General features: G+C 38.8%; 1 protein-coding gene across 7 annotated transcripts in view; it reads left to right on the top strand.

Annotated features, from left to right (window-relative positions):
- The window catches only part of ide (insulin-degrading enzyme), a 110,656-nt gene that overhangs the window by 60,399 nt on the left and 31,216 nt on the right, over positions 1-19,041 (top strand). For all 7 annotated transcript variants that reach the window (XM_069900529.1, XM_069900528.1, XM_069900526.1 and 4 more), the window contains 6 exons: positions 130-274; positions 5,234-5,344; positions 10,515-10,635; positions 13,406-13,497; positions 16,150-16,261; positions 17,617-17,784. In XM_069900529.1, coding sequence (XP_069756630.1) covers positions 130-274; positions 5,234-5,344; positions 10,515-10,635; positions 13,406-13,497; positions 16,150-16,261; positions 17,617-17,784 — 749 coding nt within the window. The remainder of the gene's footprint in view (positions 1-129; positions 275-5,233; positions 5,345-10,514; positions 10,636-13,405; positions 13,498-16,149; positions 16,262-17,616; positions 17,785-19,041) is intronic.

Here is a 19,041-nt window from a genome sequence, read left to right as displayed (position 1 = left end):
CATGGGAAGTAATCGAATGGTTAAATGATTCTGGTTAGCTCTTCAGGAGAGAGTACATTTTAATCACTTTATTTGGATTAGTGGAACTTTTAGAAACTAATTTTTAATATTTGGCCAATTCTCTTTCAGCCCATTTGCTTATGTGGATCCGTTACATTGTAATATGGCCTATTTGTATCTTGAACTGCTGAAAGATTCTCTCATTGAGTATTCATATTCAGCAGAGCTTGCTGGCTTGAGTTATGACCTCCAAAATACAATCTATGGAATGTATGTAAGTATCTAAATTCAGAGGAACAAAGCCGTATTTCTAGCGTCCTCCACTTTTTTTCTTTTGTGTGCACTCTTTTGTCTTCAACCTCATCTCCCCACAATTGACAAAGTACTCCCATCATGTGGAACATTGTTAGCCATGGGGCTGCATATACATACTCTTCAATCTTACACATAAGCTTTAGCTTTTGCATTGTCGTTGTTGAATATTGGCCTGCGATTATTGTCACGGTTATCTTTTTGTTTTTTTCCTGTTAGTCCTTGCATTTATGCTGACCCCCTTCATTACAACCTGACGTACCTCTATATCAGGTTATTGAGGGATGATTTAAAAGAGTATACATATGCAGCACGCCTCACAGGCTTGGTGTATACGCTAGTTCCAGCAATGAATTCAGTCCTTGTAAGTAGAACAGGAAGGGGTTCTTGCCTGAAGTTAACCAAGCTTGCAGTTTGTTGGTGAGATTTTAATTGCATGTTTAAACTGAATTGCCATGCATGAAAGTTGGATTTGTCGTTGAGAAAGTGAAATTCATTAATGCATTTCATGCCACATAAAGTGTATTTTATTAATTGAACTCTATTTGCATGGAATTTTGTCTTTGGTAAATTTTGACATTACAGTTTACTTTTGTATTTTGCGTTGATGGTGGAGGGGTAGCAGCTGTTCCTGAACCTAGTGGTGCAAAACTTGTGGCACTTGTACCTCTTTCCTGATGGTAGCAGTGAGAACAGAAAGTGTACTGGGTAGTGTGGATCCTTATTGATTGCTGCTACTCTCTGACAGCAGTGCTCCCTGTAGATGTTCTCGATGGTGAGGAGGTTTTGCCTGTGATGTCCTGAGCTGTGTCCACTATCTTTTCTAGGGCTTTCCACTTGGGTATTGGTGTCCCCATATCAAACAGTGATGCAGCAAGTCAGCACTCCGCCACACATCTGTAGAAATTTGCCAGGGTTTCCCATGTCATACCAAAACTCCACAAATTCTTAAAGTCAAAGCACTGGCATGCTTTCTTCTTGATGCCATTTGTGTGTTGGGTCCAACAAAGATCCTCTCAGACAGTGAGTCCCAAGAACTTGAATTTGGTCACCCTCTCCACCTCTGATCCCAATGACCACTGGATCATACTCCTTTGGTTTTCTCTTCCTGAAGACAACAATCAGCTCCTTGGTTTGGTGACATTGAGTGCGAGGTTGTTGTTGGTGCACCATTCAGCCAAGTTTTCAATCTCCCTCCTGTTTGCTGACTCATTGCTCTTTTGATACAGCCCCAGTACCGTGGGCTGTATAAAATCATAAACCGTAAAATCAGCAGATTTGTAGATGGTGTTGATGTAGAGCCACACAGTAGAAGTTGTATAGTCAGTAGAGCAAGGAGCAAAGAATGCAACCCTGCGGTGCTTCGGTGTTGATAAAGTTTGTGAAGGAGATGTTCTTACCAATCCTCACTGATTGTGGTCTGGAGGTGAGGAAATCCAGGATTCAATTACACAGTGGGGTATTGAGACCCAGGCCTTAGAGTTTGCTGATCAGTTTTGAGGGGATAATAGTATTGATAAAGAGCCATAGACCCGTTGATACAGTAGGCAAATTGGAGCGGATCTATGTCACCGCTCAGACAGGAGCTGATATGCTCCAACACTAGCCTTTCAAAACACTTCATCGCTGTTGATGTGAGTGCCACTGTTGATAGTCATTTAGACTGTTTGCCATACTCTTTGACATCGGGACAATTGATGTTTTCCATGCTCTTTCATTCAGTATTTTAAACAATTTTTCATATATCCTCCATACCCATTTGTCAAAAACAATGCCATAACATTAATGTGGCTGCACCAGTTTCTGGTTGTTAGTGACCCAAAGGCTTTTGCTTACAGTGGAACCAAGGATTATAATCTCTTTGATGTCAAGAGGATGTAATTATTTTGTTGTCAGTGGTCATTTTAAAGTACTTGTCAGCCCAAGTTTGAGCATTATAGAGATCTTGTTATGTGGATTGAAACATGGTTCCTTTTTCAATCCTAATGATGCTACTTTGATAAAGAAGCCAAAAATGGATAAGCCTTTGACACTACCCTGAAGAACTATTGCATAGGTATTGATTTCAGCTGGCGTAGTGTTTTTCCTCTTCACTCCTGTTGACTTCCATGCAGGGAATTGGTGAATTTTCGGTTTAATGGCACTTCTAGCTATTCTCTTGATTTAGAGTAGCTTGATTATGTGATTTGGCCAGTTTAAAAGTGCTCCATTTTGTGTGGAGGGTATACCAGGACATTTTGATGTGTTGCAGGGCAGATGCCATTGTTACAATTGAGCTTGTGGCATGGCTATATTTCTGCTGCATTAGTCTTCAGCACTACAGCTGGAATGCCCTGTCACATTAGCTGTATCTAGTTCTGTTAGAATTTTCCTCTTTTCAAGAAGAATTAATCAAATTGGTTTAAGGTCAGAGTTTATGATGGTGGAAATTATACGGCGAAGCTGAGATTGATTCTCCATTCAATAATTCTGGCTGAAAGTCTTCAAGGTTGGTTTGGCAGTTAAGGATGACAATGGAGCCTACTATCTAGCTACTTGCATGCTATCTACCACCCTCCCACCCATTCCCTACCCTTCCTAGCTGCCTGTCACCTACATCTTCCTTCAGTCCTCCACCCCCATTCTTCCTCCTGTCAGAATGCCCTTTCTCAGCCCTTTGCCCCTTTCACCTATCACTTCTCAGCTCCTTTCTTCTCCCTCCTCCTATATTCACATATCACCTCCCAGCCTGTGTTACTCACCCCACACCCCCAATCCTTTTATTCAGGTGTCTGCCCAGCTCTTGCTATTTCTGATGAACAGTTTTCAGCCTGAAATGTCGACTGTCTATTGCCATCCACGGATGCTGCCTGATCTACTGAATACCTCCAGAACTTTGTGTGTTGCTCTTGGAACCTACTGTTCGATTGAGCTGCTTAATTGTCTGTCAACATTGTGACTGTTGAAAAGCAGTTTCTAAATGATCATTTGTTGGATTGTTTAGCTCTCTCTGATTTATTCTGCTTCTGATATTTAGTACACTTGTATGTCTCTTATGGTGAGACTATTTCTTGCCACTTTACAGTCAAATCTGAACATTGGCCAGGTTAATTTGTATACATGAGTGAACTATGAATGAATATATGAGGAAGTAAAGATAGAATGGACATTTGCTTTATTAGTTAATGTCTTAATTTATGACTTTTAGTTAGGACAAAAGAAATCCATGAAGCAGATTATAATAGTTAGATTTAAGGCATTGTTTTGAGGGACTTATAAATTGATGTATTGGCACTTGGGTGATTCCAAGAACAATTCTTGTGGGTCTGCTCCAGTGCAGATGTAGCCAAGGATTCTGATGGAGGAGCCTGGTACATTGGCTAATAGCTCAATTTTGTGAGTGCATTGATGTTAGCTGGTCTTCGAGGAATCTGGCATAGTACCCCAATTTAAGCCTATCTGTTGACCATACAGTTTCTGTCTGTTGCTTTTGATTGCACTGTCCTAATCAGAATACTCAAGATGTGGGGTTTAACAGAAATTAAACTGTGTCAATATCGAATGATTCCACCGTCATCATAACTGGCACCTATGCAGTAACTGGAATTTTATCTTGTATAAGTGGAAGAAATTAAAAATGTGTGGTGTGAGTTGTTAAATAGCTGAGGGTTTGGGGGTTGGTAACATTTGCAAAGTGGCTCATTTAAAAAGTGTTTGTGAATGTGTAGTTTTAATGTTGACTTTTTATCTTGACGTGGATACAGTTTGCTTTTTTTCTGGATACTTTGTAATTTAGCAAACCATTGTTTGGAAACTCATCTTGTGCAGTTCTCGTGTGGTCTTGTAGGAGTCGATAAAGTTGCTTACAGTTGTGGTTCTTGAGCTTTTCCCCCACCTGCAGACCACTTTAACTATTCCTGTATTACTGTGGACCACCTAATAAACACATGGAGCACCAGTGAAGTGGGGAGGGGATGTTGGGTATCTTGATCCCTTCCAAGATTACCAGAAGTTTTGTTTTATATTGGTGGGAATGTCTTTTGAGAATTTTTCTGGGGTTTTTGTGTGGTCAAATTTCCAACCTTGTTTTACATATTATATCAGTAATATTTGTCTAACTGTGTTGCCAGGGACCACCTAAAACAAATCCATGGAGTACGGGTTGAGAAATACTGAGTTAGGGTATTTTCATTTGGCTTTTGAAACACTGACAAATTGTCTGTAAGAAGAAAGTACAACAGAGTTGTTATTTCATGGGTAGGTTGGAGCATAAAAGGAGTATTGGGAATTTATTAGCTTTGGTAGGTTGCAAACTACACGACAACACAATTTTTGAAGGTTTTTTTTAGATAAGATAATTTAAATAGCAATGTGGTGCAGCCAATAGAGCTGCTGCAATGTTAGGTTCTATCCTGATATTTGGAGTCGTCTGTGTAGAGTTGGCATGTTTTATCTGTAACTTTGTGGGGTTTCTCCAGAACCCTTTTACACTTGAATGATGTGGGGGCTTGTAGATTAATTGTCCATTGTAAATTACTCCTCGTTTATAGGTGAGTAATTGAATATAGAAAGAGGCAATTAGAATGAGGAAGAATAAAATATTTTGAGTGTAAAAAGGATTGGCACAGATTCATTGGGTGAGAGGGCCCTTTTCTATGCTGCGCAATTGTATTTTGGAAAATAAATCTTTTCCTCTCCTTCCTTTGGTCATGAAGCTTTATGTTTGGACAAAGTATTTCAAATCAAAATGATTATAGATGCATTTTAAACCATAATTTATGATGTTTGTTCAAAATTTTCTGTAATTATAATAAATGTGCAAATAACTGGAAAGTCTGCTGAATGTACACTAAATTTAGCATGGCTGAAGTTCAAAAGACTTAGAAATGTTTCTGTTTGAGATTTTTCATGCAAGAAATAACAAGACTGTGCTTGCCAACAGCTGTCTGTGAAAGGTTATAATGACAAGCAGCACATCATTCTGAAGAAGATAATAGAGAAGATGGCCACCTTTGACATTGACGAGAAACGATTTGAAATAATCAAGGAAGCTGTAAGTAGGGATTCGTCAAATAATCCTGTCAGGATTATGTACAAATCTAAAGATTCCTCAATTTTGCAATGTTTATTTTGAAAAATAAGTATAAAACTCCAACTGGCATCAAAAACAAATGCAAGAGATTTTCAGGTGTTTGTAAATTTGAGATGAGGTAGAACAGCCAAGGGGAAGGATTTACACTAAAGATTTATTTGAAGTTCTTGGTATTGCATTCTTTTAGGGTGAATTCAAAGAATAATAGAAGAGGCTGTAAAATGAAAATTGTGTTCATCCCAAATTTCAGTTTGAACTTTCAGAAGAGCGAATTACGCAGAAACTGAATCCGAGATGCTCAATGCTGATAGATGATAAATAGCTGGAGTTATTGTATAAAAAATGTAGACTTAATTGTAGACTTTTGAAAGCATTTGAGAGAAATTAGTAAAGGAGTGGAATTTATTACTTAATGAAAGTAAAGGCACTAGATTCTGAAAATTCTATCTTCACTAACTCTAAATTTATAAATTGTAGAAAGAAACTATATTCTAAAACAATTAGGTATATCATGACGTATTCATATTGGATATCTTCTGTTCCTCTGTTCTCTTGCTTCAATCAAGATTAGAAAATGCTGACATTCAAGGCTGAGGATAGAGTTGCTCGTTCAGTGCCTGACGTTTCAATTGAATTCTGACCTTGGGTGCTGCTGTCTGTGTGAAATTTGTATGTTTTTCATGTGACAGGGTTGGTTTCCTCTGGGTGCTGCAGTTTCCTTCAACATTGTAGTATGGGCGTATTTTTAAAAGAATGGGATTAATGTAGGATAGATGTAAATGAGTGGCTGATGGTCAGATTGGATGGGAAGAAGGGCTTGTTAACATTTTTTTTTACGACTAAGAGCTGGATATCTCTTGCTTTGGTAGGATCTTTAAAATAGATGGTAGCTATAAGTTATGAGAATTTGCCCTTTGCAATTAACTGTTTCTGCCTTGTGAGGATCTGTAGTTTCTGGATGAGATTGGTCAATAAAGCAGACAACACTGAAATTAAAGTGGAAAAGGTTGAAAATACCTGACAGCTTGGTGGTTTATGGAGTGAAATCAAAGTTTTTGGTTTTGGATCTTTTGCATTTAGTTATCAATAAATAGCTTTATTGAACCACAAATACTGAATATTTTCAGCATCTTTTTTTTTTCTCTTAAATTTCTAGTTTCTAGCATCGACATCATTTGTTTTATGTCTCTTTCCAGACAGAGCTGGATTCAAAGCCAGGTCGCTGGCATTGTAATAGTGTTGTACTAGTGTTGACTATGCCACCAAATTAAATATTCTTTAAATCATAGTTTTGTAGCATGGAATCAGGCTCTTTGGCCCAACGTGTCCATGCTAAGTTATCTACCCAAGCTATTTCCACTTGCCTGTGCTTGGACCATTTCCCTCCAAATCGTTCTTATCCTTTTACTTGTCTCAATATCCCTGCTTCTATCACTTCCTCTGGCAGTTCCTTCCGTATATCCGCAGTCTTTTGTGTGTGGGGGAGAAAGCTGTCCCTCAGGACCCTTTTCAATCTTCTTTCACCTTGAATGTATGCCCCAATGTTCTCAATTTCTAAATTCTCATACCCTGGGATAAAGACTGTAACAGTGACCTTATCTATGTCTTCATGATTTTATAAACCTCCCTTAGGTTCCCCATCTCTCAGCCTCCTATGCTTCAAGGAAAAGTGTAGCCTATCCTGCCCCTCCAATATCTTGAGAGTTGCAGGCCAAGTAACATCTTGTGAATCTTTTTTACACTCTTTCCAACTTAATGACCTCTTTCCCATAGGTGAAGAGCAGAACTGTGCACAATACTCCAAGTGTGGTCTTGCCAACCATCTTTACTGTTGTTACATGATGTCCCAGCTCATGTAATCAATGTCCTGACTGATGAAGGCAAGCATGTCTACCTTTGTTGTCACAGTCATGCAACTGTGTACCTGTACCCTGAAGTCTGTCTGTTTTGAAACACTCACCAAAGTCTGTCCCACCATTTACTGTGTAATGTTTTGAAATGAATGTGGGGGAAAAAAAATCATAGTGTAAACAGAAGAGATATGAAGAGAATGCAGGCTTTTAAAGATCTTGACAAATTGCACCCCTGTTTTCAGAATATTCAATTACTTTACTTGCAACCCAGTTGGATATTTTTGGTTTCATTTGCAAGTAATATAAAAGTCTAAGTATAGTTCTATGAATTTTATTAAAAGTAAGTGATATGGGCTCATTATTGCTCATGACACAAGCATAATGCTGAACCCAGAAACAGTCTTTTGAAAAATAATGATGGGAAAATATGACTTGGTTCTCACCCCAATATTAAAATTTGAAGATTAATAAGTTACAGATCAATTAAACATGAGTCCGTTTGAATGAAATGAATGAGTGTAGAAAAGATTTACAAGGCTGTAACTAGGATTGAAAATTAGCTACTACATCTATTATTCAAGAATGGGAGAGAGAAACAAAGCAAGTTCAGGCCTATCAAATTAACATCCCTTGGGTAAACTGCTCTTGGAACTTGTAATTTCAGATTCATTGTCAGAGTAGATACATGACATCACCTACGACCCTGAGATCCTTTTTCCTGCAGGCGCGGCAGAATTACCACTTATTGGTAGTGCAAAAAAAAACTGTACACAGTGTGTACATGTAAACATAACAAATGTAAACAAACTGCAATACAGAGAGAATAAAATATAAAATCAAGAAGATGCACAAGTAAGAATCCTTAAATAAGTCTCTGATTCAGTTTGTTGTTGAGGAGTCTGATGGTGAGGGGTAGCAGCTGTTCCTGAACCTGGTGGTGCGAGTCTTGTGGCACCTAGACCTCTTTCCTGGGTGGTGAGGGTCTCTGATGACTGCTGCTGCTCTCCGATGGCAGAATTCTCTGCAGATGTATTTAGTAGTGGGGAGGGTTTTGCCTGTGATGTCCTGGGCTGTGTCCACTGCCTTTTGGATGGCTTTATACTCAGGGGTACTAGTGTCCCCACACCAGACTGTGATGCAGCTGGTCAGCATCTTTTCACCACACTTCTGTAGAAATTTTCTAGGGTTTCGGGTGTCATACCAAACCTCTGCAAACTCCTGAGGAAGTAGAGGTGCTGACATGCTTTTTTCTCCATGCCATTGGTGTGTTTGGTCCAGGAAAGATCCTCCAAGACTGTGACTCCCAAGAATTTAACTTTGCTCACCCTCTCCACCTCTGATTCCCCCATTGATCACTGGATTGTTAACTTCTGGCTTTCCTTTCTTGAAGTCAGAAATCAGTTCCTTAGTATTGGTGACCTTGAGTACAAGGTTGTTGTTAGTGCACCATTCAGCCAAGTTTTCAGTCTCCCTCCTGTCTGCTGACTCATCACCTCCCTTCTTTCAACCCGTGGTGTCATTGGCAAATATGTAGATGGTGTTACAGTTGTACTGAGCCACACAATCATAGGTGTGAAGTGAGTAGAGCAGAGGGCTAAGAATACAGCCTGTGGTCCTCTGGTACTGATGAAGATTGTGGAAGATATATTCTTAACAATCTTCACTAATTGTGGCCCCAAGGTGAGGAAATCCATGATCAAATTGCACAGTGGGGTGTTAACTCCCAGGTCTTGAAGTTTGCTGATTTTTTTTTTAGGGAATGATGGTGTTAAATGCTGAACTGTAGTCAATAAAGAGCATCCTGATGTATATGCATATTTGCTGTCCAGGTGTTCCAGGGCTTTATGTCGAGGCAGTGAGGTGGCGTAATTGAGATGATACATGAGAGTTTTGTTAAAGTAGAAATAATGTCTACTTAATTGAGGTACTTAAGAGTTTGTTAAAAGTAAGATGAACAACTCCTTTAAGTACTTTTGAGATGATTTTCTAGAGAGAATGCAATAGGCTTAGCTGAGCCCCTTCGCTCTGCCGCAGCTTCGCTGTGCTCCTTCGCTCTGCTCGCACCAGCGACAGGAACCTTTTATTTCAGTTCTTCCACCCACTTCCATACTCACATGTCTTTCCATGCCCTCATGTACTATCCCACCAAGACCAACTGTAAATTGGAGGAGCAAAACCTGATTTTCCTTTTGGGCACTCTCCAAGCCAGATGGCATTAACTTCTCTGGTTGCCGCTAACCTACTCTCCTTTCTCCCTCTCTTCCCTTCTTTCCCTCAGCTCTCCATTTCCTTCCCTCTCATTTCACCTCCCCCTGCTTGCTGCTGAGCCCTCCCTCCCTTCACCACTTCTTGCCTCCTGCCTTTGGGACCATGTTCCTCCCCCCACCCCTCCTGCCCTTACCTTTTTGTTCAGATCCTTGCGAACATTTTTCCATATCTTGATGGGATCAAGCCAGAAACATTGGTTATATATCTTTTTCTTTGCTATGTCAAGTACACTGTTTGACCTGTTGAGTTTCTCCAGCCCTTGTCTTTTTACTTACACAATAGGACTCTTCACTGATGATTAGCAAAAAAAATGAGAAAGCACAAAATTGGAGGTGGTCCTTATGATTCGTGTTGGAAATACAGTCTGGTTTCAAGGAATAGAGATGTAATCCTTGTTTGTCATAGCAGAATAAATAGAAGATAAATAGAAGAAACTGGAATATACAAAGATACAAGCTGATTTTTTTTGGGGAGGAGGGAGGTAGGAAGGAGAATATGGACTCAAGCAAGATGAACTGAATTTTTGGGTAATAAAAGATTTTTAGTAACCCAAGCACAAAGCATTAAAATCTAAAAACAATTCCAAAAAAATAAGGAAGAGGTTATTTTCATCATAAGGAAGGTGGAGCAATGTAGAGGACGCTCTGTTTCTTCTTTTATCAGGCCTTTTGATTTTCAGAACCACACGTTAATGTGGCCTTTGTTATTGAGCAGTGCAAATTTTCCATAACTGCAATATTTTTGATGCTCTATTTTGGAAGCTCTATTATATTTTCCTATTACAGTAACTGAATTTCATCCTCACTTCTGCAACTTTTAGTTCTATAAAATGAAAAAGGATGACTTAATTTTTGACTTGTCGAACACAACTCATTCTATGACCAACACTCATACTCAAAAATTTTAATCTCTCTGTTAAATAGAGTTAACTTGAATCTCTTTGTTGAGGTAGTAAACATCGCTCAGTTGATTGAGGATCAATGATTGTTCTCTGTTTTTCTTTATTTTAGTATATGCGGTCTCTGAATAATTTTAGAGCAGAACAGCCTCACCAGCATGCCATGTATTACCTCAGATTGCTCATGACTGAGGTGGCATGGACGAAAGATGAGCTCAAGGAAGCATTAGAAGGTAGGTGCTTTGTAGTGCAGAAATTAAGTTAGCCAGGAAACAAAAGATTATCCATCTTAATTAAGTTCACTTTTAAAATCTATGAAATATAATTCATGGGTAGCCATTTTAATCACTGGGGTCTCCCTTTTCTCTATTGATGACATTTACTGGGTGTGTTGCTTAAAGTGGGCTCAAAGAATCACAAATGACCCTTTATATCTAGCACACAGTATCTTCGACCCACTAGCATCAAGAAAGAGGTGAAGGAGCATCAAAATCAGGATTGCCAGGCTGGGAAAGAGCTTCGTACTGCAGGCTGTGAGATTGAACAGTATCCTGTAACAGAGCAAATCATCCCAAAATATTTATCTTTATTTTAAATTGTATCTTTATGTATTTTTGTGATTATTATGTATTGTGTATAATGTGCATGATCCAGAGAAATGCTGTTTCATCAGGTTGTATTTGTGCAGTCAGATGAAAATAAATGAATTTTTTTTGGATCTCATCAGGTCAAAATTAACTGCACCAATTGCAGGTACCCAGTATCTACATGCAAGCACTCTGGGTTTAAGTGTAGATCAAGATTCAATTTATTGTCATAGTAATAAAACAATGTCCTATTACATGAAATGCCTTTTTGCCTGCTGCAAGGCGGATAGATTTGCCACTGACAGAAATTGCCGAAGCGACTCTTACATTTCTGCCGTCAGACAAAGTCTGAGAAAGAGAAGCAAAAGAGATCCTCCTCAGAGTCACAGTGTCTGTAGATTTTCCTCCGCAGCCACCCAGAGTCCAGTCCAAACCATTGGTGAACTGATCTTCAGATCTGAACCTCTGACACGGTCATAGACTTTTCGGTGCCCTCAGCATCCCCTCACATCCCAATTCTGATACCTGGTGCTCCTCCAGCCAGTTTGAGCCCGTCTCCAGCAGACCACGGCCTAGATTGAGTCTCCCAACAGCAGTCTCCAGCAGAGCGCAGCTTCTGTGGGTGACTTGCCTCGAGTCGCCAGCAGCCTGCAACTTCCATGGGTTACTTGCCTCAAGTTGCCTGTAGCTTCTGTGGGTTTCTTGCCTCGAGTTGCCAGCAGCCTGCAGCATGCACTGGTCCCTCAGCCGCAGAGCCTCCTCACTGGTCCACCTCCGTGGCCACAGTCCATGGTTCATCTCCTTCTCAGATCTTCCCAACCAGTGGTGCCCTGCTCCAGTCCTCCACTTCCCCAGAGTCTGCAGCCCCTTGTGGCTGCTTCCAATTAATAGGCGCTGTCATCTTGGGCACAGAACCAGAGGGTCACGGGATCTCAAATAAAACCACTTGTCAGGTCCTTCAACAGGGCGTTCCAAGCTCATGTAGAGCCGACGGCAATTGACTGGGTGGCTGGACCCCGCAGGAGCATCCTTGCTCCCCATGGGTCCGCACCAGAGACAGTACTGCTGCTACAGTGGGTGTGGCAGCACCGCCATTTGAAACTTGGATAGCATTCTTTATGCATTGATATGATTTTTTTTTTTACCACCTCAATCCCCATGCCTTTTTTTTCACTCACCCACTATGGAGCATGAAAATGATGGTAAAACTTGACACTGTGGTCTACTACGAATTTTCAGTCAACCTGAATTTATTTGATTTTGGGTGGATGAGGTGGAAAAACCAGCCTTGGGATGCTAGATTCTTCAATAGTTTATTGGACAACTAACTCACTGTGGGGGGGGGGGGGGGAAATAAAGGGTTTGAAAAGCAGTACCACACAATGATTAAAAAAATCAAGGCTGTTGCCCAGGTGGGTAGTGAGAACAAAGGGACTCTGAGGTGTACTATATTTGGGAGCCCCTAGTGTGTTTTCAAATTGTGTATATGTCCAAAGGTAAAATACTAGAACATTTCTCCAGTACACCATGCCTCTGGTGAGGAGGCTTCTTTAAATTATGAATATATTGTGGAATTGTGTGTTTAGTGCAGCAAACATCCCAACCTTGTGACACAGGGAAAATTGTTGATGAAGTAGCTGAGAATATTTGATTAACTGATACAGTAAGGATCTCCTATCCTAGGCCTGCAGTCATTAACTTCTAACAGCCATGACCATTTCTACTTTTGCTACGAGGGATTCTTGACCCTTACCAAACTGGCAGAGTTGACTATTTCAGCATTTACAACAGATAATTTGTTGTTTTGGGTTCTGATAATGCAATTAAATTACTACGTCTCAAAATATGCCTGACCATTTGTTCTTTCAGGATCTCTAGTCCCTACCTGTAGCACATTATGTCGTTTTGCAGATATTCAAACATGAATGTAATTTGTGATTATAGTTTCCTGTGGGGGGGGTTCTAATAGAAAGGTAATTACTCATACTAAGGAGAGAAGCCATAATTACTGTATGCTGTGACTCCAGCAGCTTATACCATTTAATTTCTGATTAAAGGCATGATTTTTTTTTTCTTTCATTCTCCTTTGTTTTGGTACCTGAGTACTGATGCCCTCCCTATAGCATTATATATTTCTGTGAGAATCCATAAAATGCTCATCACCTTTTGCTGGTTATGTTTGCTGTTCTGTGATGCCTCTTTGGGATCTGTCTGGATAAGTTGTATGAATCCAAATCAATGTGAATGAAAGATAAATACATTTGTATATAAGGGGGGGGGGGGGGCGGAGTCCTATAATATTTTTCATGTTTCCATTTTCCTTGTTGATTGCTTAAGGCACTCTGATATGCTAGATCAGTTTTCTGCAGCAGTATGTATATGCTTTTAAGTTTAATTATCTTTTAATCTGTTCTAGATGTCACTCTCCTTCGTCTCAAGGCATTTGTACCTCAATTATTATCAAGACTGCATATTGAAGCTCTTCTCCATGGCAATCTAACAAAACCGGTTTGTCAATCAATTTTGTCAAGTGTACAGAAAGATGTAACAAGTTGTTGCTTAATTAAAGTAAAATTCCCATTGTCCGGTACCTACGGGAATTGTAGATACTGGAAAAGTGAATTTTGCTGTTGACTGAGACTCACTCCTACAACGCCTAACTAATACGCCTGCATTAAGAATACACTGTTTAAAAGACCAAAGTGCAAAATGTAATTAATTCGAAAAAAATAATCAGTATTGTAGTCTTTAATTAGGTAAAATTCACCTTTATCAACTAATTCCTGTAACTTACAAAATTTAAATTTGAACCCCCCCAGTCAATGACATCGTAGCAGTGTTGTGCTAACCGTGTCGCTGTACTGATTAGCGCCCCCCCCAAGTTAACAGATAAAGCCTTACTAATATACCTAATACTAATAAAGATATAGACTCCTACAAGGCAGGGATAGGGAGACACTTTGGGAGGGTTGCCCAACAGTGAGCTGCATCAACTGGCTCTTCATTCTTGTGTCCTCGTCAGGCCCTCAACACACCTTGCTCACACTGACAACCCAACTCACCTCCACACAAGTGTCTCGGTCGGGATCTCTGCATAACCTGACTCACCTCCTCGCAAGAGGTCAGGCCCTCGGCACGCCTTCCTTTAAATTCAAAACCCATTCACGAGCACTGTAACAGCTTTGTTATAACAGCAGTGCACTAACCATGCCACTGCATAATTAATGTGCCCTCCCCCAAGTTTACAGATATAGCCTTATTAATATACTTAACATACTAATAGAGACAAAGACTTTTACTAGGCAGGGATAGGGAGACACTTTGGGAAAGTTGCCCCAGCAGCGAACGGCACTTGTCAGCTCTTCATCCTAGGTGCCACCATTTTATTCAAACACAAAGTTACTGAAACTTTATTCAAACAGCTGCTGGGGATGGCCTATGAAATGGGCAGGGCATGACTGGGATGCTCCACTGGCTAAATATTTGCTCCTGAGAGGTTGTGTGTTGCTTCGGAGAGCATATACTATTGTAAACTTTTATTTAAAACTTTATTTGTTTTCTTTTTAAATACTGTATTAATTTCCACAAATTTTTGAGTTTCTGGTTGATTTAAAGCTGGATAATGGTGATTTTACACTTCTAAATAATGTGATTAAAATACTCTTTCTACTATTTTGAAAATTTAAAATCTTAGAAAGGAAGCCACATTTTACTGAATATTTAACAGTAAGTAAAAACCTGAAAAATGTACTTGAATATGCAGTTGAAGTTTTAATATAGCTGAAATAGTTTGTTATCCTACCTTGAGCTTAAAGATCTTTCTTTATCTGATCATTTCAATTCTTTGAATTCTTGCATACAAGACCACAGGAGATCAACTACTCATTTAAAAGAAGTTCATGTCTTGTGTAGCGACTACTCCAGTAGAGCTTTTAAATGAATTCACCAGACACAGTTTTAGTCAGCAAAGATTCTTTATTCAAATTTGCCTCCTCTTTTAAATCCTTCTGGCCTGGACACCCGGGACCGGAAGTGACATCACCCCATGCCTGCAACTCACCTGAAGGGTGTGTGTCTTAAAGACGATGGGAGCCCTGTGCCATCTTGGAGGTGAGTACCCAAATCCTCAGTGCGCCACGACCCAGCCCACAGCATCATGCGGCCCCCCCACCTGGCCAGGTGAGTGAGCAGTGACCAGGGCCACTGCGCGGCCACTCAGCCAGCCGCATAGGTGACGGTTCAGCCCAGTGAGCTATGGAGCTGCTCGGCCCATTACAGTTGTTTGTTTGTTTTTAGAGAACACGATATTGCACATTTACATTAATAATTAAAATAAATAAGATGCATGAAAGGTTTATTTTAACCTGTCATAGAGCAACTTTTGAATAAAAGTAAATTTTGATGTAGAAGTAGTTGAAGAGTAAGACTTAATTGAATCAGCCATCATTTTTTTTCTGTCCACTTCTTCACTGTTATATCTCTACTTAAATTTTAATTTTTAAAAATTTAGACATATCACACAGTAACAGGCCTTTCTGGCCCATGAGCCCATGCCACCCAATTACCCTCCAACTGCCGTACATTTTGAAGAGTGAGAGGAAACCAGAGCCCTTGGAGGAAGTCCACGCAGACACGGGGAGAACTCTTACAGACAGCGTCATATTCAAACTCGTGTGGCTGGTGCTATAACAGCATTCCGCTAACCGTACCGCACTAATGACCTTTGATCTTGTGTTCTACAAATATTACTTTGTTTTCTCTCCTTGTCATTGCATTAAATAAAATATGCTACTGGGGAGAAATTTGTTAACTACATTCTGTTCTTATTCATTCCCGTAATCTGTAATCCAATAAATGCTAGAGTCTACCCTAACCATTTTTTTAATCCACCTGCATTTTAAAGAAGTTGATAGTTTCAACCTCAACCAATTGTGCTGTTAATTATGCAATCTATATGATCTTATTAACTGTCTAGTGAGCCTAATAGATATGGCTGAGCTAAATTGTCAACTCATCTATTACAGTTTCTCCAGTTGATACAGTAGTTTTGCATTGATTAGTGATAATGACCATTACCTTCAATAAACTGTATACAATTTAAAATAGAGTTGCTCACTCGTCATTTTGTTTTAATATTTTACTGTGTTCTTCTAATTCTAGACTTCCTTGCGTATTATACAAATGGTTGAAGATACCCTGATTCAGCATGCTCGTACAAAGCCTCTTCTTCCCAGTCAACTTACCCGATACAGAGAAGTGCAACTTCCTGATCGTATGTTAAGTTTGCAATCTTTTCATATCTCTTGCTTGATCACATATTATCTTATGTTTGTTTAATTATGATACCTTTTTTTGGAATACTTTATTTTTGCTTTTCAAAGACTCGTATGAATCCAAATATACAATACATTTCTTCCAACAATAGTGTATATCATACAGATTTTAATTATGATACTTGAATTCAAAATTGCATTGATTGTAATGTCTTTAAATTTCTTGCAGTCAGACATCAGAATAAAGCATAATTAAAGGGCCCTTCATAGGGCTGAAGCTTTTAAATAATCTTGTGCTAGCCCACACCAGTAGAATAATTTCTAAGCCAATTTTCATATTGTTGGTCATCACGAAGGCTGTAATTAAAAAAAAAGTCCTGATTTTTATTGCTACTAGTGACTGATTTTTTTTTTAATTGCTACGAGGATAGAGGGTATCCAACCGAAAAGATGAGAATTCCTTTCCCCCACCTACCCCCACTCTCAGTTGCTGTTCAACCTACTTGAGTAGTTTGATTCTTGCTCCATATTACTGTGTCTGCAGTCACTTGGGTCTCTTTTTTTTTTAAAAAAAATGTTCTGCCTGAGTTACACGCACTCCATTTAGTAATAATATACCTGTTGTTTCTTCTTAATTTTGGAATTATCTCCAATATAGACCAAGCACTTTCTTTTCTGTTAAAACCAGTCTAAAGCAAAATAAAATATGGTGCCAACTGAGAGAAAAAGTAAACAATTATTTCTAACTGGGGAAGTAGACTTAGTTGTTATTGGGAATCCAACAGCTAAATTAAGTAATTGCATCACAATTCATGAGCAACTTAAGTCTTCGTGTTAAATGATACAGCAAAAAAAGTGGAAAAATCTTGGTGGTCACTGGTCAGAAAACCTATCAATAACATGAGCATCTACTTAATTTTAGGAGAATTTTTCGAATCGTTTCCTTTTTTTCATTTCCTGATTAATGTGTGTTTTTGCTACTGATAGCATTGAGAAAACATTTGATGAATATCATTTGAGAAATAAACTGGAAATCAAATTTTTAAGAATTCTTGAAAAATTAACACTGTTTAATATCTGTGTCCTATTGTTAATGATGTTACAAGGTTATAATTTTTTTAAATCAGAAAAGTTTGATAATGTGTAAATACCATAATCTTTGTTTTAAAAGAAAATTGATTAGAAGTGATGTATTGCTTTAGTATGTCACTGATTGGTGGTATTCCTTGAGAAAGATAACTGATGGGAGTTTGAATTGAACTTCAGGATTGTAATGAAGTAATTTCTTATCCTACTAGAATGTGTTTCTGCTGGTGAAATCCGTCACTGCTTTTGTCCTTTGCCCCATGTCTAGGAGGATGGTTTGTGTACCAGCAGAGAAATGAGGTGCACAACAACTGTGGGATTGAAATCTACTATCAGACAGACATGCAAAACACCCATGAAAATATGCTGTTGGAGCTTTTTTGCCAAATTATATCAGAACCATGTTTCAACACACTGCGAACCAAAGAACAGTTAGGTGGGTCAAATTACAGATCGCAAGATTGAACTGATGACTGGTTTGATGCGTGTGATATTTATGTAGTATGAACTTGCTTGATAGTTTATTTGAAAATTGTAAAACATTTTGGAAGCTAATATTTTTAGAGGGTGTAGATATATCAGGACAAAACAAATGTTGAGTACTTTTCTGCTGTGATTTGAACATTCATATTTCTAAAATTTCTTATTTTAGCTTGTCAACACTGTCAAGATTAGAATATAGCGATGATATTATTTGTTTAATTCACTCAAAGTTGCTTAAACTTTTTGTCTAAATCAATAATATTACTGATATGGATGTGATGTAAGAACCAAGCAAAAGCATATATTCTGAAAAAAGGTCAATCGTATATCTTGTTTTAATGATCAAATAATGAATTAGAAAATAAGTAAATAGCTGCAAGGTATCTGCAAACATGATTCTTAACCACAGTATTCAACACTAGACATGTTGAAAATATAGTTCCAACATAATTTCCTTAAGCACATAGTCAAGTAGTAGTAGGTAAGCAAAGCTGGGAGCATCAATGAGGAGTCCGGCAAATGAACTCTAACAAAAGTAGAACTGTCAACAGATGTGGTAAAGGTAGAAAACAGGCTTAAAGGAACTTAGTTTTCTTAAGTCAGAAATGCCTACTTTCTGAAGGAGAAGCTATAAAAGTTCTCCATCTACAGACAGTAAAATGCCTACTTTCTGAAGGAGAAGCTGTAAAAGTTCTCCATCTATAGACAGTAAAATGCCTACTTTCTGAAGGAGAAGCTGTAAAAGTTCTCCATCTATAGATAGTAAAATGCCTACTTTCTGAAGGAGAAGCTGTAAAAGTTCTCCATCTATAGACAGTAAAATGCCTACTTTCTGAAGGAGAAATTTTGCATTAGAGCTGGTGTGTAATTTTCCAAGATGTTTAGAACGGTTAGAACTGCCACCTTTTCTCCAAAAGAAAACAATAGACATGAAAGAAGGAAAGAGTGTAGGCTTAGCATTGGGTATACTCCCTTGGTTTCATTACATGCCCATAAAATTTAGAAAAGCTGTCATGCTATTTCAAAGAGGGCATGTCAGCCTTCAGTGAATCACTTTGAGATTCTTCCAAAATGAAATCAAATCTTTGATTCTTGTTGGGTGGAAGGATGAATGTTGAGGAAGAAGAGTCCCCCACAAATGTGGTTTCTAACTATTGAAAGAGCATTGCTGCAAGATCTTCCTGCCCTCTTTAGTACATCTTGCATACAA

The sequence above is a fragment of the Narcine bancroftii genome, chromosome 10, assembly GCF_036971445.1.
Source record: "Narcine bancroftii isolate sNarBan1 chromosome 10, sNarBan1.hap1, whole genome shotgun sequence".
NCBI classification, from domain to species: Eukaryota; Metazoa; Chordata; class Chondrichthyes; order Torpediniformes; family Narcinidae; genus Narcine; species Narcine bancroftii.
Note: the sequence above shows the minus strand (reverse complement) of the source record. Positions and strands in the feature narration are given on the sequence as shown.